At 36.7% G+C, this 25,392-nt stretch overlaps 1 protein-coding gene across 1 annotated transcript; it reads left to right on the forward strand.

Annotated features, from left to right (window-relative positions):
• The first annotated feature begins 1,147 nt into the window (after window positions 1-1,147).
• On the forward strand, window positions 1,148-14,074 carry CDH11 (cadherin 11). The gene is made up of 7 exons (XM_010717721.2): window positions 1,148-1,420; window positions 2,695-2,948; window positions 3,927-4,063; window positions 4,278-4,399; window positions 5,173-5,290; window positions 11,521-11,772; window positions 12,772-14,074. The coding sequence occupies exons 1-7, from the start codon at window positions 1,163-1,165 to the stop codon at window positions 13,266-13,268; spliced, it is 1,638 nt and encodes a 545-aa protein (XP_010716023.1). The 5' UTR covers window positions 1,148-1,162; the 3' UTR covers window positions 13,269-14,074.
• The last annotated feature ends 11,318 nt before the right edge of the window (window positions 14,075-25,392 follow it).

The following is a 25,392-nucleotide window of genomic DNA, read 5'->3' on the forward strand; positions in this document are numbered from 1 at the left end:
AAAAAAAAAATCTAAGTTTTGGGCAAATATTTAAATTGATAATCAGAAATGTGAACTAGCAGTTACTCTATTTAATCATTTGCTCCTAACTTAAAATCTTTATTTGGAATGCTTGAGAACAAAAGCAGGATTTGACTAGTTTATGTAAACATCAAACTGGTTTCTTCAAAATGATTCCTTGAACCTTTAATGAATTATGTGTTTAGATTCTGGATTTTTTTGCTGGAGTTAATGGTCTATTTCAATTGTCTTTATGGATAATGAGGCAGGTCTCTGCCTCGTGTAACTCTCTGGATGTTCCTAGAATGAGACCGTAGCAACAAAGAACAATTATGGAGGGGAGCAGAAATAATTTTTCTCCTGCAGTTTTGTTGTTGTTTGTATTATTTTTTTATTCATAAATGCTGATTAAGTGGTATAAAATGTTGATGAAGATTTGTAGATTTAGGATCAAGTTACATTATTTGAAATTTGGAATGTTTTTGGAAGGTCCAGGAAACAGTGGTGCCTGAAGGACAACTGTTGGTGGGAGATTTAACCAGAAATAGTATTGTTCAAGGAGAAATATGCAGGGCATCACAAGTATGAGATGTTTGGGAATGGTTTTCCTACTTGAGTCTGAGGGAAAGCTTTCTGTGTGTTTGTGTGTGTGTGTGAGAGCAATCTTCAGTGGCAATTATTTTAATAATAACTATTGCAATCATTCATACATCAAATTAAAGCCACAGAAAGCCACGCATTTATTCTTTAGGCAGTACAGGAGTGAGGTCTATCCAATTCATGTTACATAATTTGTGGCTCCTGAATAAATGGGCAGAATCACTTCTCAGGTATAGAATTGAAGGTCATACTGTGAGTCATATGAAACAGAATTGTCCTTTCATTTCTGTAATAACAACATCTCCAATATGAATTATAACCTTGATGTCACCATAATTTCTGCATTCTGACTGATTGGTGGCTTTTTTTTAACCCCTCCCTGCACAACTAGGTACACAGATGTTATGTAAAACATCAGTGAGGAGGTAATTTTTTATAGATTAGGTTGTGTTTTAAGATTTCACAGATGACTAACTTCTCAGAGCTCTTTATACCATAACATTCCTTCAGGGGATTTAAAAATGCAAAAAATCACCATATTTAGTTGGAACTTGTAAGTTAAATGAGTAAAATATACAACTGGAAAGCAGACTTCATACTTGAGGCAAATGCCTGTTTTTACCTTCCGCCAGGTGTGTACCAGATGTCTGTGTCAGAAGCAGCTGTTCCTGGAGAGGAAGTAGGAAGAGTGAAGGCCAAAGATCCAGACATTGGGGAAAACGGCTTAGTAGCTTACAGCATCATTGATGGAGATGGCATGGATATGTTTGAAATTACAACAGACTATGAGACTCAGGAAGGTGTTGTAAAGCTTAAGAAGGTGAGTAGAGCTGTCCTTTCAAACCCACTGAAGTGTGGTATTCTTTGTTTCTGATCAAGAATTTGGTAGTAATGGGTTAACATCTAAGCTAAAATATCAGTTTCAATTAATTTGTGTCTAAAGCTGTGATTAACTCTTAATATTCCATTTCCCCATTAGCTGAATTGGAATTGAAGAAAATAACCAAGAAGAGTTACATAAAAACTGTACAGTGGATTAATTGCACAATCTAAATGAATACATAATAAAAAGTCACGGTAAAATACAATGCCATCAGCTTCACTGTTAATGAAGTTTTGCCTAGTGCTGATAAGTAGCAGACATTCACTGTTGCTTTATGTTCAGTCTGAACAGCTTCATGCCCTATAGTTTAAAATCCTCAGCTACGCATTGTCCACAATATTGTTCTGAAGGAGTCACAGGCTATGCCAAAAGCAGCAAAACTAAGGTGATTTCATACATCAGCATATTTTTAAAAGTGTTATTAAATGAATACTAGGATACAGTTTAGAAATTACGCTGTGCGTAGAACAATTACAGCATTTGTTCTAGAGATGGGAATGTATGTTTTGTGTATTTTAAAGTGTGGGCTTACTGTCACTGCCTGCATTCCATGTGTGTTCTGAGTATGCTTGGTGAGTCGTGCTTAGCAGCTGTTTCTGAGATATTTAGAGGCATAACCATTTTGAGGCTACCAGTAATGCAACGCAGCAGCTATTTCACATTGATGACAGTGCAGCTCTGCTGTGACATGTATCAGGCTCTCTGAAGGACTTACAGAATATTATTTCAACCTCCTCTTTGTAAAGTGATATGAAATCTAAGGACAGAAAAAGAGACAGAACAACATAACTTCTCTTTTGTGCATATCCATATTTAAAGGAACACCTACCAGCTTGGGATAGACCAAGCCTGACATTCTGTAGGTAATCCTGTCCTATCCATCCCTCTTCTGTACTATGCAAAAGGCTGCATCAAGAAAATGTTAATTTTGCCAGTAAAGATCATTTCCTGAAAGATGCAGGAAGCAAAGAGCAAGACAGGGATTCTGTCTTGGTATTTTCAGTTCCTTCATATGCTGCTCCATACGTAGAATGTAGCTCCTTCTATTTGAGTCTTTTTGTTTTTAAATACACACATTTCAGTCCAAGCTTGTTGACAGATATGCTCACATCTGTTGTATGTTATGGAATACTAGGGGACTGTTTACTGCTTTTACACTCCATTTGAGCTAACTACGTTCAACGAATGCGTTATCTTCTTGTTTCTCTCAGGTCTTGGATTTTGAAACCAAAAAGTCCTACAGTCTGAAGGTAGAGGCAGCCAACGTGCATATTGATCCGAAGTTCATCAGCAATGGGCCATTCAAGGATACGGTAACAGTGAAGATTACAGTGGAAGATGCTGATGAGCCGCCTGTGTTTTTAAAACCAAGTTATATTTTTGAAGTACAAGAAAATGCAGCATCTGGTACTGTGGTTGGAAAAGTACATGCCAAAGATCCTGATGCTGCAAACAGTGCTATAAGGTATGCTCCATTAGAGCAGGGTGTTTCTTTCTAAGTACTTTAAGCTTTTAGAATTGTTATGCAAATTACTAAGGTAGCATAACAGACCTTGGATAGCAATATTCTAAATTTACCCAGAATATTAGTAACAGTAACCATACAGGTACTATTCTTAAAGTCCATAGCACGAAGAAATACCATTGTTATATCTACCTAAAATATACATAAGGACATCTGAGTTAGACTCTATTCTGTGCATCATTTTTTTTTTAAATATCCTCTGCTATTATCACAGCATTTTTTTCCCTTGGAAAATAGAATTCTGGGCAGTAGATTGTGGCCTATTCTGGGTAATTGTAAAGGATTAGTTTCTAAAAACAAGTATAAATACATACCTTTCTGCAGTTATATTAGGAAGTCTTCTATTGGTGTATCTTTATCATGTTCTCAGTGTAGCTTAAATTGTAAAACACTTTTGTTTTATTTTGAAATAACATTTCAAAGACTTGTATGATAAATATACAAGAATCAGAGGTGTGTACAACTGTGGAACTGTGTAGATAATAGATAACATTTAATAATCTGGTGTGATCAATTAACATTGAGTAATCCAAACAGCAGCAGATGTACTTAAAAGATCTTTGATTAATATAAAGCAGATAAAATCATAAAACATCCCGGTAGATATTCAAATAAATACCTCAGTGGGTATTTTTATCATGTATTGTAAAATAAAAACATAAATATTTTGGTGTTTTAAAATGGAGAGTTCAAAGAACAATAATTTCCATTTACTGAAAGCATACTGGCATAATATTTTTTCTACACGTAGAATTGAACCTGGTGAACCTCCTTTTAAAAGTACCACATATCCTCCCATTGATAACATGGGCAGGGCTTACAATTATTTAAAAAAGATAATGTTATAAAACAAACTTGAATGCATGAAACTGCTAAGCCTTTCTGTTGTCTAATTACTCACTTCTCAATCTTTGTTAGGTATTCAATTGATCGTCACACTGACCTTGAAAGATTTTTTACTATTAATGCAGATGATGGCAACATCAAGACAATAAAAGCGTTGGATAGGGAAGAAATTGCTTGGCATAATATCTCTGTCTTTGCTGTTGAAGTCCGTAAGTATTTCACAGGGTTTTTTTATAATCAATGATGTAAATTCTGTAGTTCTCCACTTGTCTCAGCTTGGTACACTACAATAAATCCCAGTAGAAATACTTAAGCCTATTTCTTCTTTACTTGTACACAGCTCATACAGTTTTTGCTGGGATTTTGTTTGTTTCAAGGGGTCTTCCCTCTTCCATTTCATTCTGATTTTGCTAACTCCCATAGACAAGCAACACCAGGAAGCCAAAGTTCCAGTTGCAATTAAGGTTGTTGATGTCAATGACAATGCTCCAAAATTTGCAGCAGCCTATGAAGCGTTTGTCTGTGAGAATGCTCGAACCAATCAGGTATGCCTGTGCTCTCCACCATCCCTGCACATCAATTTCTTACTTTGGAGTGTTTAGCCCAGTTTTGTATTGGCAGCTCAAATATATATATATTTTAATTTTGCCCAAAATATGTCAAACAAACAGAAAGACAGTTTCCTTTGTTTTTATTTGAAATTACTGTGAACAGTTAGCAATAGAGTGCTTTGTATTTTGGATATGACTGGTGTTGACTGTGGGGATCCGCCAGTAACGAAGCTGCTTGGGAACAACTCACCCAGTTGTGAGCTTCTTTCAGATATTAAGAAATACTCAGCATCTTCTCAGGGTCACGATACATTGCTTGAAGGGAATTAGCCTAAAGATTTATCTCTGAAGAAAAAGAATAGCATCAGATGGAAATGTAGCTCTACACACTGTCTGCACTTCAGAAGTTAGTGTAGCAGTTTGGGAAAAACGTGCTACTCAGTGTGAGCTGCTGAAGTTTCTGCAAACTTTGATTTAGCTTACTAATTTAACGTTAGCAAAGATTTGCATATGAAAATGTGTGGGTAGGTGTATACTTTTACATCTATAAATGTAAAATGTAATACCAAATAAAGATTGAATTCCAGTTTTTAGTAAGTGTGCACTAAGTTTATAATTACATACATTTGTTGAGATGCTTTGGAGTTTTCAGCTATATCATTTGACTTTCCAAATTCTACATATTCAAATGATTTCTCAGAATGCTATCTATGTGTGGTGCATCCAAAGAAGGAGCTGTTTGCTTATAGACTACTTTTCTTTTACAGCAATTTATTACAATTAGTGCTGATGACAAAGATGATTCAGCCAACGGACCAAGATTTATCTTCAGTTTACCACCCGAAATTATTCATAATCCAAATTTTACACTCAGAGACAACAGAGGTTTGTATGCAGCTTTCCTTTATAATAATGTCCAAAGGAAAACTAATGGCCAACTTAATGTCACACAACAGCATTTTCATTAATCTTGACAGAGTGCCTGTTTTCTGGAGGTTTAGAGTTAAGGGAAGAAGAAATACAGCTCAAAAATACAGGGATGTTCTTGGAATAATGCTATGCTTGTTAACTCACTTTCATTTTCCTGAATACATGTTTTAAATTACATAATAATGCCCTGCATGTAAATCCACAGCCTCTTCATTTTCCAGGAAGAGAGCAAAAAGCATCGACAAAATTGTTCACTAAAAGTGAATGGCAGATCTCTTTGATTTAAACAAAACTACTTGGTAAGCTAGAATTAGTGGAGAAATACATCCTCCATTACATTGTTTGTATTTATTTGTTCATCTAACTGTGCTTGCTAGTTTTTGGGCCACGAGAGATGCAGACTAGTGTCTAATGGAATAAAGTCAGTACCACACTAACTTACTGTAGAAAATTATTGCCTTGAAATGGAAATCCAGAGTGGGTGCATCTCAGCATATAAGTATCATGATCCCTTTGCCAATTTTCTGTTAATGAGGTATTCTTATAATGAAGTACTGCAGTCACAATGAGTACAATAAGAGGTAAGAAATTTGTACAGGGGAAAAAAAAAGGCATAGATGAAAGCCAGAATTTATTTGATCTTCTAACATTGACCTAACTTGCCAAAGGCTGAGGAAGCCAGAGACTAAAAAAGAGAGAGAAAGTGAAAATACAAATTCAGCTATTATAAATATTTATTATATTTTCTTAATGGTAATCATTATGACATTCATGTTCATTGTTCATTTCCTTTTTTCCTATATGGGAAAAAAAAATACAGTTTCAGTTCCTGAGAAATTAGTTTTAATTAGCAAACTTTAATGTTTGAAGGAAACTCGGACTCTTTTCTGAAATGTAGTACTCATTTGAACTGGCTTAAATAATAAATCCAAAGGATTCAATCTAGACTGCCAGAAATACAAAAGGCAACATCACCAGCAACAACTTTTTTCTCCCAAGTGTTTTGTTCTGGTGTGCTTTCTACCTCTATAGAAACCTGAAATGAGGGTTTCATCGGAGTTCCAAAACAAAAACTCCATAATTCTTGAAGGATCAAAGTAATATTGTTGCCTAGTGCTTGACACTTGTACATACATAAGCAATTCAAAAAGGATCTAATGAAGAGGATATAATTATTCTCTTTAATGTAGTAAAAGAATTTTTGAAAAATTGATGAATGTATTTTTAGAGAAGTAAATAAAAATGAATTATTTACTTGAGACCCTGAGGCCAAATTTCTCCTTAAGAGATAATTTATGGTCATCGCACCAAACTGAAAGTGTTTTAGAGTATTTAATCTAAGAGAGAACAGATAGGTTAGAGTTGAGATGCTCTGATATAGCTGCAGGCAAATGGTATTTTGGTCTTACTTCAGACAACTCCTTTAATCCTTCATTTCCACATGCAGCAAATTAATTTTATTATTATTATTTTAATGACAAAGTTAATCCAGATAAAAACGTTTTGCAATGGAAATGATGATACATGCTGAATGCAGAGGCTGACAATTGTGGAAAAGGTTATTTAAACTAGTTGATGTTTAAGACTGAATCTTCCTGTATAATTTTTTAACTAGGAAATAAATATTGTAAAGCAATTCATCCATTTGCAAACAGTCTTCTCATCATTTTTATATAATCTTTACTGAATTGAATATATGTTGTTACTGTAACTATGTATTTTTGTTTTGTTTTTTTTTTTAATATAAGATACGATAGAGGTAAAATTATACATACTTCCATATAAAGAACTTTTCAGAGAGAGCGTGTTACTGTTTGCAGTCAAATAATTTACATGATCATTTAAGGTTTCTTTTTTCATTTGTAAATCTGAGCAGCTATGTATTGCACCATCACTTTCAGAGCGAATTAGTAGTTTCAGAGAAAAATGGCTTTATTAACTGTGGAGAACAGTTAATGAAAACTCCAATGTTTGGGACTATTACAGAACTTTAAAGTGAATAGAGTCCTATAATTATCATTTAATAGAGTTTCTTTCTACCAACCCCTAAAAGTAATCACATATTGCAGTACTCCAAAAAAGTAATCACATCCCACATCCTATTAATAGCCTACTGTGTTAGCAACTTTTTCAGCTGAGACTATCTTCCATAGAAAACATGAGATAATGGCTTATCACATGCTGTGATAAAACACCAAATTACTTTTGCGCTGTTTACTTACATTACACCACATAAATAAACAGCACTGTGTTAGCCTGGGCCCTGTTCAGTTTCACTCCCATTGATGTCAGAGCTTCAAAAGAGCAGCAGAGACTCGTGACGCTTCACAAAAGAGAGATGGATTTTTAACAGATGGATTTCCTGCTTTAAATCCTGCTCCATCCTCAAATGAAATGCCCTTTACTTGGGCTCACCTTGTATGAGTCCAGCACACAGCCAATATTGCTGGGAGTACTGCAACCACCCCGCTATTGCATGCTGCAAAAGGATTCCTTATACGACACAAAATTCAAGTGCAGCAATGTTTCCAAAAACACGAAACGGAGCTTTATAAAGACTGAAATTGTTTGTAAGTCAGTCCTCTAAAATCAATGCCTAAAATCCGTTTTTTCAATATAAAAACACTCTCTTGCGCTCTTAACCTTTTAATCAAGAGATTTTGAAGCATATGAACAGTAAAATGTAGGGTTATGCCATGGATTCTCTGTAGCACTTACCAGAACTTGGTAAAGATTTCAGGCACTTGGACACCTGGAATTCTTCAGGCTTCCCGCTGAGTTAATACTCTCATTCTGGTGAAGGTCACAATATTCACGATGCACTCAGCTTCTTTCATCTAGAAGCATCTTTACATAGTGTTGGGGTAAACAAGCCTCGGAAAGCTTAGCTGTTTTTTCCTTTATGTAGAGGAAAAACTGGGAAAGTATCAAAGAAATCAGCAGAAAAAGGAGAATCAAAAATCAAAAAAATGTAAAGATCTTCATGAGGCAATGCAGCTTTAACTCCTAACTTGAAAGATTTCATAGAGAATTTGTGCAGTCTTCACTTAAAACAATTTTGGACATTGGAAATTCCAGGCAATAATAGCTGAAGAATGAGAGTATGTGTATTTTTCTGGATGACATCAGGGTGAATATTTTCTTGCTTTTGTCTTCGTGTTCTTTAAGACTGACAGCCTGGTAGCTCCCATATGTGTTAAGTAATAGTTTTAAGCCAGTACTGACATTTAGCTTCTGTTTCTTGGCTTAAAAATTGCCATTATACCTGGATTATAGTTATACTCCCGGGACTTGAAAATGATGAAAAATCAAGGATGAGAATATTATCTAGGATTACGTTATCTTTTATCTAGGTAAAGAAGGTTTTTATTTTTCTCTTGTGGATATTATGTCCCTTCCAAATGTGAGAATTGAAAGAAAAAGAAAAAAGAAAAAACAAAAAACAAAGATGCAATAATCCTTTTTCAACTTTAAAAAGGCATGCTGATTGGATTTTAATTTTAAAAAATTGAACTAGAAATCACCCACTGAATCACATTCAGCTTTAGTATAATGCAGTTGACCACAGTGGAGCTGGCCATACTTCATAATTGAATAATTTGCTATCCTTTTCCAGGTGGAATACTATTTAAGCTGCCAACATTCAGGAAAAATACAATATAATAACAAACATGTAATCTACAGACTAAACATACTGATACATGATATTGTCCTGTGTGCCCTTTCAGATTGCCTCTGCAGCCCCTAAGCAGTTGTATCTCAGCCTTCTATTAATGATCATATATTTTGCCACAAGAGTTATCTGTCCTATTGCACTTCTTTACATAGCAGAGTAGATCTTTGTTTCCATGTCGATTAAATGAATAAATAAATACACTTTAGTCAATCCTTTGGAGTTATTTGACTCCAATATCAATATATGTTAGTTTAAATATTAGTTGATGCGTTAGTAGATGATAGACCTGATGTTTGTTTATATCAAATTGTCATGAACCCAATAATTTAATGTCCAAAAATAAGATGCCTATCACACAAACATATCACTAAGGTTCTTAAAAAATGGTGCCACAAAACCTAGATGGACTAATGTTTAGAAGGGTAAAATGACTGTGAAGAGACAAAAGAGCACCTCCAAAAAACAAAAGTGATAAATAATCAGATCTTTATCAGCTTTTCTATCCTCAGCAAATAAGACCAACAAGTAAAGGAGAAGTTAGCAAATTTTTTTCCTACCTGCACACTACTGTGGGACTTCAGTGTCTCAAAGTCTACAGTTCTGTGGTGCAGACGTAACCAGTCTGGGCATCGATTGTGCTGGGCCTGGCAGGAGAGGCAAAGAGAGGAGGACATTAACTTACTCATTCTACATATATCAAACAGACTGTACATAGGACAGTCCTGAAGAAACTCATCCTTTTTTTGCTGTGACCTTCAGAGTTTTCTAGTAGGAGAGTTCCAGTAAGCAGGGCCTCAGTACAGGCATTCTTCTCATCCCATAAATTGCTCTGTGTCCACCAAATCTGGGGACTATTTCAGACCTTCTCCTGCTTCAAGGCTACTGTCTGCAAAGGTGGTTAATACAAGGCAAGGATACTTAACTTTTAGTATAATTTATTCACAGATTTTCAAGGAAAAAACAGTGATTAGATAATTAGAAAGAGGTTTTATGGTTTGCATTATTAAATTCTTGAATTTATGCTGACTCTTCAACAGGAAAATGATTAATCTTCTGCAGTACCTCAAGGCAGCAATAAAATAGAGGAGAATAGCCCTCCATTAGTAGATAAAAGAACCTTTCTTTTCTCTCTTTTCTTTTTGTTAGATAGTGGAAAATCCATTCTGAAAACAGAAAAGGTTGTGCGAAGTAAATCTTTGTCATAAACTAGTTTTTGAAGGTCTGAAAGCCACAGATATGGTTGTTTCATTTTACTTACTTATTTCAGGATGTTTACAAATGTATAAACTTTGATTCAGTCTGAGAGCTGAAAAACAAGAAGTACAAATAAAGAAATGCTGTTCATGTTTCCTTGCCTTTGTCTGCTCGGGCTGGGAGCAGGAAGCACTGGCTGTCTGATTGCAGTGTTTCATTTCACACACTTCCCTTTCAAATACTCTTGCTCCAGGGAGAATGAAGGACTATCCAAAGCGACCTCTGTGCTGAGAGAGCAGCTTGGTTTCCATGCTCTGGACCAGGAGGCCCAAGGCATGAAACTGTTCAGAAAGAACAAATGGAAATAGTGTTAGAGTGAGAGCTACCTTAACTCTTGTGTTATGGGCACATAAGTAATCATGTGCCCCAAAAGACTCTGTATATGTGATCAAGTTGTCTGACTTCTGGCTTTGGGGAGTTTGGGTAAAAAACTAGTTCTGCCAAAATGTGGCTTACTTCACTGTGTCCTATTGAAACAGATGAACAGATCTGCTAATACACAGTATGTGTTGACTTTTCTATCTTGATGGGAGACTTCGTTTCTTCCATTCCTGTAGGTCTGGTACCAAGAACAATAACTCAGGGATTTGCTTTCTTCCCTTCCACCAGGGGTTTTAATCCCGGAAAAAGCCTAGAACTTGCACAAAGAGCAATGCCAAGGCCCAGTCATTCTAGTAGTTGATGAAGTATTGTGAATTTTCCTGAAAGTTAGCAAAGTGCTAAAGATACTCCTCTCATCATCTATAATAATCATTTGTAGATTAGGCTTTCAAAAACATATGCACTTTTTAGTATAGTTACCATATCAGATTGCCTTAGCTGGTATATCTAATATTTAGCTGTTTATACGATGTCTGTTTTATAATAATCATAAACATCATGAGTTGCAAAATCATTGCTTTGTTTACTGTGACCATATTGCCTTATGGTGTTTAAGTAATTTGTGAACTCGCATATGCAGGCTGCTAAGATTCTTTGAAAAGAGAACAATATATATGCAAATCAGTATTAACAAAGAGAGCTAGATGTTGTGTTCCTAATACACCCTAAAATAATTAAAATGTATTGTAGTACTGTGTGAATGAAACGAGGACTGCAATGTTTTGGGTCATTATGAAGGTGTCCTGGTTGTTTTTACATGCTAGATCATCGGAAAATTCAGTGCCATTGCAGTAATAAATACTTTTTCCATATTTACTAAGGGGATGGATGACTTTGAGGAAAAAAGTGATGACTATCTCTCTTCTTTAAACAGATAACACTGCAAGTGTTCTTGTTAGACGTGAAGGATTTAGTCGTCAAAAGCAAGACTTGTACCTTCTTCCTATTGTAATAAGTGATGGAGGACTCCCCCCTATGAGCAGCACCAACACCCTGACCATCAGAGTTTGTGGCTGTGACAGCAATGGCTCCTTGCTCTCCTGTAATGCTGAAGCCTACATCCTCAATGCGGGATTAAGCACTGGAGCTTTAATTGCCATTCTTGCTTGCATTGTGATTTTGCTCGGTAAAGTACTTATTTACTTATTCTTCTACAATTATTTGTATTTAAAAGTTAAGCTTGCCTTTCATTCCAAGGTGTATAAAAAAATCTTAATCTCTTAGCATGTATTCTTATAGGCAGTACTAATTTGGCAGACTGAAATGCAATATATGATGACTGCAATAGTAAACACGAGTGCATATGTCTGGGTGTGCTCAAAGAATGTCCTTTTGTGGCCCAGTATCAGTTAATCAGGAGTGCTGTTTAAAGGAGGTCACGACATACAGTTTTAAGTTTTGTGATCTTCCCTGGATGACAGGTTCCTTATTGAGGTCAGCCAGGATTAATGGCTCCTGCCAGCTATTTTCCTCCAACTTCTCTTGTATGGAAGACAAATGAAGGGCTGGGAAGATTTGCTTTTAAGAAAGTGCTATAAAGCATTTCCTGATGATTTGAAAATATTTATATAAAATGTTTTAATTTGCTCGTATTATTCAACAGTCATTATTATCTTACATATTTAAGGTATTTTAAAGAATTCTGCGGTGAGAAGGAACACACGAGTAAAGATGTGTATTCAGCTGTTGCTTCAGAACAATTCCATTTTCATGGAAATGCCCAGAACATGGAATTGAAGTTTAGCTTTGGGCATACAGGAGAGAGAAGAGCATCATCCTTTTTTGCTGCAAGCAGACGTGATCAGACCGCTCTCAGGCAGTGCTGCAGCAGTCACACAGCACTAGGGGCCCACAAATCCTTTTCATGAATTAAAGTTATGCAGTAATAAACAATTAGTATGAGCAATGGCATTCAGCCCAAAGAGAAACCTTCAAATAATTATGTTCAACTCTGTGTACAAACATCATAGCTTTTACTTAGCTGGGTATGCTAAAAATGCAGATGCTAGCAAAACTACATGCTGAACTGGAGCATAAAAACTAAGATTTCAATGAATGCAATAATCTAGTTATAAAGCAGTTTCTGTTTGAGAGTGAAGTCTAACTTCTTTTTTATTCCCTACAGTCATTGTAGTGTTGTTTGTAACACTGAAGAGGCAGAAGAAAGAACCTCTGATTGTTTTTGAAGAAGAAGATGTCCGTGAGAACATTATTACTTACGATGATGAAGGAGGAGGAGAGGAGGATACTGAAGCTTTTGACATAGCTACTTTGCAGAACCCTGATGGCATCAATGGATTTATTCCTCGTAAAGACATAAAACCTGAGTATCAGTATATGCCAAGACCGGGGCTTCGACCAGCTCCCAATAGCGTTGATGTTGATGATTTCATCAACACAAGAATACAAGAGGCTGATAACGATCCAACTGCTCCTCCCTATGACTCTATTCAGATCTATGGCTATGAAGGAAGAGGCTCAGTGGCTGGTTCACTTAGCTCATTAGAGTCAGCGACAACAGATTCTGATTTGGACTACGACTATCTACAAAACTGGGGACCTCGATTTAAGAAACTTGCAGACTTGTATGGCTCCAAAGACACTTTCGATGATGATTCTTAACAATAAAGTTTAATATTTGGCCTTAAGAACTGTGTCCAATGTTCTGAAGAATCCAGAAGAAATGTAAGCAGGTATTTTTTTAAAAATCAAGAAAAGTCTCATTTAAACATTTGACAGAAGGGATTCCTTTGATAAAAAAGGACATAAAAGTGGTAAATACTGTGAAGTACCTTTTCCTACAAAAGGCAAATGCAGAAGTTGGCTGCCAACTTCACTAGAGGAAAAAACCCACTTAAGAAACACAGAATATTTAAATGAAGGAAGATGCTAAAAGTGAACCTACAAAGAAGGGAAATCTTTTATGTATTATGAACATCTAAATCTTTTATGTCAAAGAAGCTTCCACAAATTAGAAAAGTTAACAGTTCTGAGCTGTAATTTCGCCTTAAACTATGGACACTCTATATGGTAGTGCATTTTTAAACTTGAAATATATAATATTCAGCCAGCTTAAACCCATATGATGTATGTACAGTACAATGTACAATTATTATGTCTCTTGAGCATCAAACTTGTTACAGCTGATTCTTGTAAATCTTTTTGCTTATACTTTCATCTTGAACTAATACGTGCCAGATATAAAAACTCTGTCTTGTTGCAGTGGGAGGCGCCCTATTTCTATGTCATTTTTAATGTATCTATTTGTACAATTTTAAAATTCTTATTTTAGTATACATACAAATATCAGTATTCTGACATGTAAGAAATGTTACAGCATCACACTTATATTTTATGAACATTGTACTGTTGCTTTAATATGTGCTTCAATATAAGAAGCAGACTTTGAAATAAACTGATTCTTTTTTAATTCTTGTTCTGGTTATTAAGCATATAAGAACAAAACATAGTGTTTCTAATGTCCCATTTATAGTTCTGACTAATTTACTACAGTTGTGACCTTTTAATAGCCTTATTTATTATGTGTTTGTAATTGGTTTGTTGCCTTGTTAAGTGATTATTTAAAAATCAAGTACATTTTAAAAATGTTTCTTAGATTAAAAAAAAAAAATGTAACGTCTGGTGAACATTTTGTACCCTCTATCTACAGCTTGTGGCTGCTCCCAGAACACAGTAATAATCTTCCTATAATACTACTGTGTTTTCTGGATTAAATTAAGTGTAATACCTTTAAATATGTCCCATATAATATGCATTTATCTTACGTCTTAGGAATTCCAGAGGTTTCAGAACTGACTTTAGAAGTGGACGGGAGTACTCTGTGCTTACAGCTTACTCCAGGCTGTGATTTCCCTGTCTGTGCTAAACTGTGGGTTTTAGAAACTGAAATCTGACCCCATTTAGCTATAAGTTCCCTAAAGACTGTTCTACCTGACAATTACCTTACGTAATATTAATTAAGATTCTGGCACTTACTTTTATTTTATTTTTCATTTATTGCAGTAGAATAGAATCATCCACTGATAGGAAGGTGTTTTAATTTGTGATGACAGAAATACGGAGTGCTTTCAGAGTCGTTCTTTGTAATGTATGTTTTTAATCGAAAAATGATCTATAACTTTTTTTATATTAGTTCAGAATGAGCGAGGGATCGGAATGTGTTCCGTGCATCCACATTTTCAGCATCTGTGTACAGCTGTAGTTCTTCTAAATTTAATATAGTTTGCTGTTTAGGGTCAGAGATCAGCAGCTGCAATATGGGAAGTGGCAATAAATAGAAGCGATATCCATTTTTCTACTGTTCGTTTTACAGACCCTGTCCTTCATTTGCAGTCAGGTACCCAACTGCTTGATCTGAGAGGAAATCTGATCTGTTGGTGTATTGCTTTTCTGAAGACCCCCATGTATGTAGGTTAGATTAAAATTTAGCTCATTAAAATTATGAATGACGTTTCAGCTCTATAATCACAACATATTCACTTGTCCCATTATATCCCTATGTTTTAAGGCAGAGTTTGCTAAATCAGCAGATTTGCTCTATAATGTTTATTGTTATATTTCACTTTATTATAGCTGTATGCATTCTATATAATTCTATAGTTTATTATTAACTTGGTTCAAATTTCTTTGGCTGATGATTTTTCTCTGTTTATAATCCAAAGAATATTTTGCTAGATTTGCACATTTCTCCATTTTAAATTTAAATAAATATTAAAAAATGAAATGAGTATCAATTTACAAATTAACAAATGGAAATAAAAAAAAAAAAGTCATTTGTAGGACTCCATCCTCATTGATGCTATCTATCTGGTTTTGTTTCACTATTGAGCAAGGTTTAGAATTAATAACTGCATTTTCTACATTTTTATGTTTGATTTTTTAAGAAGGACATTGTCAACTACATTTTTTAAGTTTCAAATGCTTTGAGTTTTAGTCTCTATTGTTTGTAGCACTCTCGTAGATGCTTGGAAATAAATTTTCTTTCCCTGCTGGTTTTGTCCTTTTTCATTTGATTATTTTTCCCTTTCCCAGTGAATATGCAATTATGATTGTGCTTTATTGAGTTAGTCTTGCTAATCTCAGCCAACACTACCTCTGAAATGCTGGGAATTATACTCATTAGGTATCATCTGCAGCACCCCAATGAACGGTGTGTTTTGGCACAGATACAGAACATCTATTTGTGTTAAACTTCACAGCAGTGGTCACTGGAGTCTCATGCTCATAATGTGAGTGTAAAAATCCGCCCAGCACAGCAGTACTGGGTTAGCCCCAACACAAATTGGAGAAGAATGTGAGCTGGGCCTGTAGTTTGTGCCAGCGCTTCCAAACACCTGAGGAACCTGGGAAGGGATTTTACCTGCAGGAGTTGCTTTGGGGCAGTCTTCCTCACTCCCTGATTGAGCTTCACATTCCTGGAAGGCAACAGAAAGATTCATTATAACTTCACTGGGTTTGAAGGCAAACCATAATTAATAGGAGGATCGTCACAGCTCTGAAGCAGGTAAGTTAAAGGGTCCTAGCAAGTGCAGGTGATGCTTCAGCCTCTTGTACGTTCTGCTTGCAGCATCATTTAGAGATGGAAGAGTAGGGGAAACAAGAAAATTCTTCCAGTGAATGGAGTATGTGTATGTGCTCTTGCTGGAAAAAAAAAAAAAACAAAACTCATCTCCTTGTCTAGCTGCTTGTCACCTGGAAAGTTGTTGTGTCCCCTTTCTCTCATATATCCACACTGTAAACATACACATTTTTTCTCATCACTAGCAAACAGCAATTAGGTATGCTGGTTCAGTGCTGGTTGCTAAGGGAACTCTCAAAACCTAAACTGATAGGGGAGGGAAGGGTTTGTTCAGGGTTTTTAAGTTGTCTCTGTCATGTTGTTGCCAATATGTCAAGCAGGTTTTGATACCATGTCAAAGGGTACAAGCTTGTAAGCTTGACACCAACATTTACATTGTGCATGATCATGCCTCAGAAACTGATATGACCACAGATGAGAAAAGATTTTAAATAATTTACATGTTTTCTTGGCTCCACACTGTTGATTGACAAAATAAAATGCTCAGTTTTACTATGTTGTTGCTGATAAGCCTTCCAAAACAGTGAAGAATGGAACTTTAAATCTGTCTCACAAAGAGACAACCTTAGCTTCCTGGGACCCAAAAGCCAGGAATTCTTTCATGCTTTACCTATCCCAGCAGAATTCTCTGTTTTGTTTTGTTTTCATTGAAAACTGCAGTAAATAAAAATCTTTTTAAGTTTCCATATTGATGAGGAGGTGGTACAGAGGTACTGTACTCAGAGATGAACAGTTGGCACCAGAATTACATTCTGCATTAAAACAACAACAACAACAATAATAAATTGTGTAAGGCAATCAATGAGCTCAATAATATTAGTTAGTTAGCTGCTAGTCTCTTGAGTTTTTCTACTGTTATCTGTACTATTATAACATCTGATGGATTTACTTCTTTATGCCTTAATCCAACACAGAGAATAGCCTCGCTTTTGGATCTGCTCTGAGTGATGTTTTCAGCTTGTTCAGGTGGCCTACTAGTCATTAATCTCAGGATTTGATAGGGAAACTATTTCAAGCCCATCCCTGGTTCAGCTTGTCTCACCATGTACACCCCAGTCAGAAGAATAACAATTTTAACCAACTTGGACCTTCTCTCAAGTGAAATTCATAGTCATCTGAAAAATGTGCCTCTTGTAGTTCTGCACAAAATCCTGGGCCTTGCCTGTATTTTTTCACTTCCTCCCTTAGAAACTTCAAACCTGCTTCTGAAGTTAGCTCTTTACTCCTCGTCTCTCTTCTCTTATCATAGGGAGTACAAAAGCTGTGACTTCATACTCAAAGAGCAGCTTGTTATTTGCACAGTGGATTTTGCCAGTGTCCAATATCCATCTCCAGTGCATATGTGGTGGGTTATGTGTGTCAGGGGCTCTGTAATAGTTTCAGCAGCATTTATAAAGCATTTCATGTTTCCCCTTGGAAAGAAAGAGAACGCATACAACCTCTTTCCAGGTCAGAAATATGCCCTTCCAGACTTTCCGTTCAAGCTAATTCACACTGTATAAATAATTATATATTAACTGGGAAAGGGAATTGAACCTGATTCTGAAATTACCACTGATGCTCTTATGATTTGTCCAACTGCTAAACTCAAAAAGAAATTATATATTCTATATATAAATTCATACACTTAATATATAAAATACAGAATAAAGACAGATACAGATATTTAGCTTCCATTTAGTTCACTTTCAGTAACTTGTAATTGCATCAGGAACAGCAACATCACACCTAATACCTGCCAAATTGTTGGGCAAAGAACTCCATGCCTCTGTGGGAAATATGCTTTGGTAAGGCAACATCATCGCTGGTAGTAAAGAGGTATAAAACATCTCCTACCTGTCCTGGTTTCCACTGAAACAGCATTAATAGCACACCTATGCCTTGGTCGCTGCTGGGTGATGGAAGCACAACGATCCTGGTGGGTCCTTAGCAGTTTGGGATATTCTATGATCTGTGATTATATGGTGAAAAAGGCTTTAGACTTTTTATGACTGCTTTAGACGGAAGTTAATGATCTTCCTTTCATTCTTTACCTCTCTTATTTTCTCTCCTATATTAACAAGTGAAAAACATGCCTATTTTAACTGACCAAATCCACATAGGTTGGAAAAGAAGACAAAAGCAGCAGCAACTAAAGAAACCCTTCACTTGAAGAAAGGTCTGGACAGCACTAACTTATTCCATGAATCCATGACTACTTTGGCCAATTTGGCAAACTTTTTCCAGCTCTGGCAGTAATAGATCTTGTGGACGTATTTACCATTCATCTCACAGAGCTGCTTTTAAACACAGAGAGCTTCTGTAGTATTATTTGAGATATATATACAAATTGTAAGGGGGGTGGTGGTGGTGGTGATTTTAGAGTCATGACATATTCATTTCCTCTACTACAAAACTTGATTTCCGTGTTCGCATGCTGTGCTGAGTGCCCTATCAATGGGTGGTATTGAAGAATTTTTCATGGAGTAATAAACTCCCTGGTGCTTGATAAGATGGCTTTAGGAAGCCCCATTGTTCCCCCACCACTGCAGAAAGTCCCTTCCAGGAGGCTGCTCACCCTGCCACAGCCCAAGTTGTATTTTCTTTCTTATTAGCGTACTGAAGAAAGTCATCATTAATCAAATGCAAGCACATTTAGCAAAGTTCAATGTGTATGAAAAATTTATGTCAACCTTTAGGCTCTATGACAGCCCCAAGGCTTCACTTAATAAGTTCTATAATGACTTACTGTTAATGGCTGATTCACATTATCTCTTTGAGGTCTATGGGGCCTTTCAGTAACATTTTCTATTATTGATTATGGAGCTGTTGCACATCATCCAGACATAGAAGCAAAAATGTTGTTTATATTTTTTGTTTTCTAAAATGGAAATGTGGACGCATTAAACTATAAAAACTCATACAACATAATTTTATCTCTTTCGTGTTATGTGGCTCTAGTGTAGTGCAAAAGTAAATGAAAGAGTGTAGCTATTTCTGGAGGAGTGGCTGAAAATTACTAGAAGTTTGACATGTCTTATCCACTGATATAGAAGAAAACTACTCTTCAAAAACCACCATCATCCAACTGTCAGTCACCCTTCCGAACAGTCACAGAAGAGGTCAAAGACAGAATGGCTGACTGCCTCAAGTTCTGCAGAATTGCTTACTAGTGAATCACACTTGAACTCCAACATTTAATTTCTTTCAGAATTTTACATGGAAAAAAAAATCATTTCAATGGGAAAGATTTCAGACAACTATGTACCACCTATTTCTGTGGCTTTACACAATGATCCAGCAAACTCTTTTTACTAAACACAATTTCTCAAGATTACTCAGTGCTTATAATTGTGTTATTATTTTTTAAAGCCTAAATCCTATATATGCTTACTGTTTAGCACAATGTTTACTACTGTGAATAAATGGTAGCAGTCATAATAGTAAGTATAATGAGGTAACACTACTGTAATCTAAGTGCTCCCACACTACTGGAAGCTAATATCTCGCACTGTGTTGGAACATCGTTAAAAGAAAGAAAACAAGCACTTTATGTGCTTACACATACTGCTACTGCACTATAGACCCTGCTCCGAAGTGCCCCGTGTCACGTAAAATTCCTTTCATGGAGAAAAATTCCTCCAATAACACCTAAGCATCTCAGTATTAACAGATAAAATAGCATATTTTTTCATCACGGCCACCTAAAGAGAACTGATTGCATGCTTCATTCATGTAAGCAACAATACACAACTGTAGTAAGGAGGAAAAAATAGAAGAGGAAAATAAATAAAGCCATAGGATTTACTTTTTGAAAAAGCAGGAAGAAAGCAGAAGGAATTCATTGCATTGAGAGACACTATAAATTGCCAGCCAGGTCAGCACCTACTATCAAGCCACTAAAACATGTAGGTCAAAATGGAAGGTGGATGTCTTTCTTGCTCCCATCCCTTCCTCCCCTCACACTTAGAAATTTAAGCTCGCTCCAAGTGCTGAGACACAGGGTCAGAAGCCATCTTACTGGCATTTTTTTTGTGTGATTGCATTAGGTAGTACAACTATCTAGTGGGTAGATCCAGTAAATACATGGTATGGTTTTGCATTACCTACTCAGGTTTGTGATACTGGACCAGCTGCTCTGTGGTGGAAGTGGCTGAGCACAGTCAGAAATCCGCTGGCTGCTTTGCAAGTGAGATCAGAGTGTAAACAAGCTACTTATCACCAAACTCTTTAAAGAATTAAAAGCTGTGCATAACCCTGAATATTCCAAGGAGACTATTGCTGGGAAACTGCTCTCAGCCATAGCGGGTAATCAGAAACTTTGCAAGCAATCTTTGCTATTAGCACCATTTCAAAATAAAGAGGGCAAAATGTCTGCATGGTAATAATAGAGACTTCAGTTTTAATGAGACTTGGGAAAAAGAAAGGCTAGATTTTCTGAAAGTTTATTTGCCCTTGGTGGGTTATGAGGTAATGCAGAAGTCCCTGCTTTTTTTTTTTGGCATGGAGGTCAAGAAGGAGTTGGACTAATAAAAGAACATTAGACTCCCAGTGCACTTATGTAGTTCCGAACCTAAACTAACCCTCTCAGCACAGCAATTCATAGCAGAAATGTTCCTTTCCCATCACACATACAGAGGTGAGCCAAATTTCAGCAACAGTCAGCTGTTCTGTTTATTTGGCATTGAGGAGGTTACTGTAATAATCTGTCTCCTAGAGCCCAGACATTGTCCTTTCTTGTGACCTCCTCAAAAGCCTCAGGCGTTATCATTCTTTGCTATCAGTTTGCGTTGGCTGCAGAAGTCCAAGTGCAAAGTTTATGAGCTATTCCTGGGTATTACTAACTGCAACAGTCACAGATAGACGAGCAATTCAGGGCTTCCCACCTGGCACTGGGGGTACAGCATCATGCAGGGCAGATGCTTCAGGCAGCACCATCTGGCCATGGTATGGCTGTACCGGCAGCACAGCTGGATCTCCTGTGTCAGTGATATGCTGGGACCAACTGCACACAAACCTCCAACCCAAAGCCACTTTCTGGGAAGCTGAGAAGTATTTCTAGGATGGCAGACTGCATGTAAAGCACAGGCAGCAAAAGAAGTACTCGAACAAGGCAGCAGGGGAAGAAAAGGAGTCTCACCCTAAACCATCCTCTTCTCCCTGCATTTTACTATCTGTCTTATAAGCTCTTTTAGGGAGGAAAGGACTTTTCGGGGGAAAAAAAAAGCAAACTGTGGCAGCTTGGTATACGGTAATGAAGAGAAACTGCAAGACAAGCAATCTGAGCACCTATTAAGGTATCAAAGGGACTTTGTTCTCAATGCTTTCCTCAGTCTCTGTTCTCCAGCTACTACTTAACCACAATGGAGACCCAACACGACACCAAGACACAGATATGGGAGACAAGGCAGTGGGGAACAGGTTTGCTGTGCATCATCAATGCCAGAAAAGAAATGATATGTATTGGGGTCCAGCAGCTGTGAACACCTCCATTCAGGATGACCAACAGAGCAACATTTTGAAGGCTCTAGACCACCGCTGATCTCAAATATAACCTTGCAGCTCTTAAAAACCCTTTCTCACATCACCCCACTGATCTTTAAAAAATAGTGACAGAAAATGTTCACAGGCTCTTGGCTGGGCTCCTTTCCTTTTGTATTGTGGTCAGGTCTGCCCATTGGTTCAGTCTGTCTGTGTTGTCACAACTGTGGGGGGCCAGGGCAAAGCATTTATATAAAGCGTGATAAATCCTTTAGTGCTAAGATCATGAAAGCTTCCTCATTCACAGCTGAACAGTAGTGAAGTGGGGTGTCCACCAGGTAAAAAGATTGTTGGACTTAATGGACCAAATTCAGAGTTAACTATCTGCCAGAGAATTTTCGTTTCTCTCACTGTCTTTATCAGGAAGTTCAGAATTAGCCACTGTCTATCATTTTGAATCCTGACATCATTTAAACTCAGACAACTTCACTGCCTGAATCACTTTATTGGATGTGAATTTCTGACGGATGAGCTCCCCACCTCTTTGTACAGTTCTGCTTATATTATCCCTACTCCCTTTCTGTTGCTCACTGGGGAAAGGTCACATAAACAATTTGGTCTCTGGTTTTGGTTGTTTGTGTTTGTTTTTTTTTTGAAATATGCTATTGTATTTATTGATGTTTTCTAGATTACATTTAAAGTGCATTCTGCTTGCCACCCTGTGTACTCCATTAATTACTTTGTCACCTGCAAACTCAGAACTCAGTATATTACTCTTCATTAAGAAAATTTATGATACAGGTTAAATTTGTTTTAATTAAGGATCACTGTTGTCATTGAGGAGCATAATGTCACTCTCACCAGTTTAATGAATAAATAGGCTAAATACTAAATCAGTGCTCACTTCTGCAGGAGCTACGAAAGTAGAGATTGCCTGAAGAATGAGAGCAAAGATTGCACAGTTTAGAGGTCAAAAGACCAAAAGAAGGCTGGAGGAACCACTTGTTACACTAGGGGAGAAGGTGGCCATATACAAATTTGATGCAGAATAGTTTTACCCTGCCGAAGAAAAAAACCTCACAGAAGGTTGTAAGGTGCTGCCAGTGCATATTATTCAACTTTCATTATCTCTTCTAAGAACAAGCCAGAGAATTCAATTTGGATTCTTACTGCAACTGTAAACTGCAGCCCATCTGCCTTCCATCCCAAACAATGGATGGGCCAACATTTATGCCAAAAAATTTGTCCTAGGATTTGAAGGTTTAAATAGCAGTTACCTAAAAAATCTGGTGCAGCTCTCCTCTCTCAGAAATGCATTTTAGAAGAGCATTTTGTGTTCAGACTTCTTACGACTGTGTTTGAACACTGCTTGAAATGATTCAGGAGTTTTGCTTGACAAACGGTTGCTGTGATCCAAGGCCCATATGGCTTGTTTTGGAGTGTGTAAAGGTCACTGCTTCTGTTAATACAACTAGTACAAATACTTCCCTGCCATCTGACGATATTCCTCCTTATTCAGATTGGCAGCCATTTCCCCCCCACAATCTGGAATTTCCTTTCAACGTGGGTTGTTGAAGTGGAGATGATAACAGTTTTAAAATCAAAGGTTGAATGCTTCTGTTGAGTTATACTTGGAACCAACCATGTTCCGTGCAGTGAGAACATCCCATATGGAAAGGACATATGTGTTGGATACAATAATACATAAATAGTGGATGTAATTTTACATAACCCTTATATTCTTATAACTGTCACATATACTTCTGTAATGAGACAGGTGAAATAGATGACTTTGATACTGATATTTAAGTCCATATGTTGAAAGCTTACACAATGAACAGGCGGTTTTAAAGACAGATTTAGCTGCTCAACTCTTCAAATACTTGCACTAACAAGACACCTTTGGCAATCTCATTAAAATGTCCTAACAAAATAACACCATAGACAGCACTGTAATTCCATACTATGAGAGCCACTCCCAAGACACACACATTCATAAATTGCCAAAAAACTATTTAGCCTGCTTTTTTTCTTGGATTTCTTTTCTTTGAAGTTAACTTTTTGAAGAAGTAGAGTCGATGAAAAGTTTCAGTTAAAAAAATTCAGAGCCGAGATTAAAGAATACTGACAGCAGTTTGGATAGGAAGTTTCAGCACGGCTATGATATGGAGCAGGGATGTGAAAACTTGCAACATGGATAACCATGCCGTCACTGATTTACACATTGCTCTCTCTAAGAAAACCCATCCAAATGTAGAAAACATGTAAGCTTTGGAGGGGGAAAAAAAAAAATCTCAGTTTGCAGTTGCTCAGAGAAGACCTGTTAGTACTTGGCAGCTAAATTCCCGAAAGAGTCTAGGCAACAAATGTGCCTATCCATGCTGTGCCCTACCCAGGCTCTGCATCAGCCCCCACCGGCAAGGTGAGCACAGAGCTGCTGCCATGAGATAAGACAGGATGAGAATGGGCTCAGTATTATTCAACACAATGACATTTATATTTATTTTAGAGGAGTTTAAACAAGTTTTCCTGACTTGGGAAATCACAGGCATTTTATGAACATGCATTGCTCAATTTCAGAAGCCAGAATATAGGAATGAAGTTACTTTGTGAGACATTCTTCTTTTGCTTACTTTTTGGGGAGGAGATCTGAGAAATACGTTATTCTCGTAACAAATGCTCCCTGGAGATTAGCCATCTCCCAGCTGAAGCACCTCACAGTTTGTGGCCATGCAGTTATTACAGTCACAGTAAGTACTGGAATTGTAGCTGCCTTTTTCAGCAGCACTTCCATGGCCAACAAGCCGTATAAAAGTAACCCGCATGCTTATTATATGCTTTTCATATCTCTGATTAAAAATTAGCTGAGTGTTTTAACTGAGCTGTGTGCCAATAATATATAAAAGAAGCATTTTAGAGACTTCAAAGTCATGTTGGTGCCTAGCGCGGGCTTCAAAAGAACACTAAATCTGCATTGCCCTTTTTTTTTTTTCAAAGCATTTCCCAAGTTCCCCCTTGTAAGATCTGTGCTCCATCAACCTATCTGAAAGTTTCTCTCTTCTTGTGGAACTAAGCAATTTTTTGTTTGCTTGTTTGTTCGTTTCCTATCTAAATAATTGAAAATGCTGTGAGTCAAACTGGGCGGAAAAAAATCCTACAGTGAATTTCAATGGCCAGAGCCAGGCTATTAAAGAATAGATTAACACTGCAGAAGGGGAATATTTTAACCAGCATGACAACTGCAAAGTGAAATCTAGCTTGCTGCACTCTGCTGAGGAGCAAGAATGCGCCCTCTTGCTCAAATCAACAAATTTACAGCTTAACAGCCCTGCAAAACAAAATCTTCTGACCTCATGTGCACTTGCAAGCCAAGGTACCCAGCGGAGATTTAATTTCTGATTTTCCTAGACCTTATTATTAATTATTGTTGATACGATGAGGCCTTTGCATTAGATTATGGAGGGTTTTCATACCCACTCAAAATGAAAGGACAAATTTTCATACGTTTCCTGTGGAAACCATTGAGAGAGTTCTACACTTGTATATCTTTGGTGCTCATCCAACCTTCTAAACCATTTAACTAGTAGATTCTGAATTATTTAATTAATAACTTAATATTTCATTAATTTCTAGATATTTTAATGAGTTAAAATGATAAAGCAATAAGAAAATGAACTAAATAAAAAC

The sequence above is a fragment of the Meleagris gallopavo genome, chromosome 13 (assembly GCF_000146605.3).
Source record: "Meleagris gallopavo isolate NT-WF06-2002-E0010 breed Aviagen turkey brand Nicholas breeding stock chromosome 13, Turkey_5.1, whole genome shotgun sequence".
NCBI classification, from domain to species: domain Eukaryota; kingdom Metazoa; phylum Chordata; class Aves; order Galliformes; family Phasianidae; genus Meleagris; species Meleagris gallopavo.

Bases quoted from the DNA above. Each gene is read 5' to 3' on its own strand.
- CDH11 (XM_010717721.2), top strand. From the start codon at position 1,163: ATGAGTAAAATATACAACTGGAAAGCAGACTTCATACTTGAGGCAAAT. The intron at 2,949-3,926 runs GTATGCTCCATT...AATCTTTGTTAG, and splicing joins GCTGCAAACAGTGCTATAAG to GTATTCAATTGATCGTCACA. The intron at 5,291-11,520 runs GTTTGTATGCAG...TTCTTTAAACAG, and splicing joins TACACTCAGAGACAACAGAG to ATAACACTGCAAGTGTTCTT.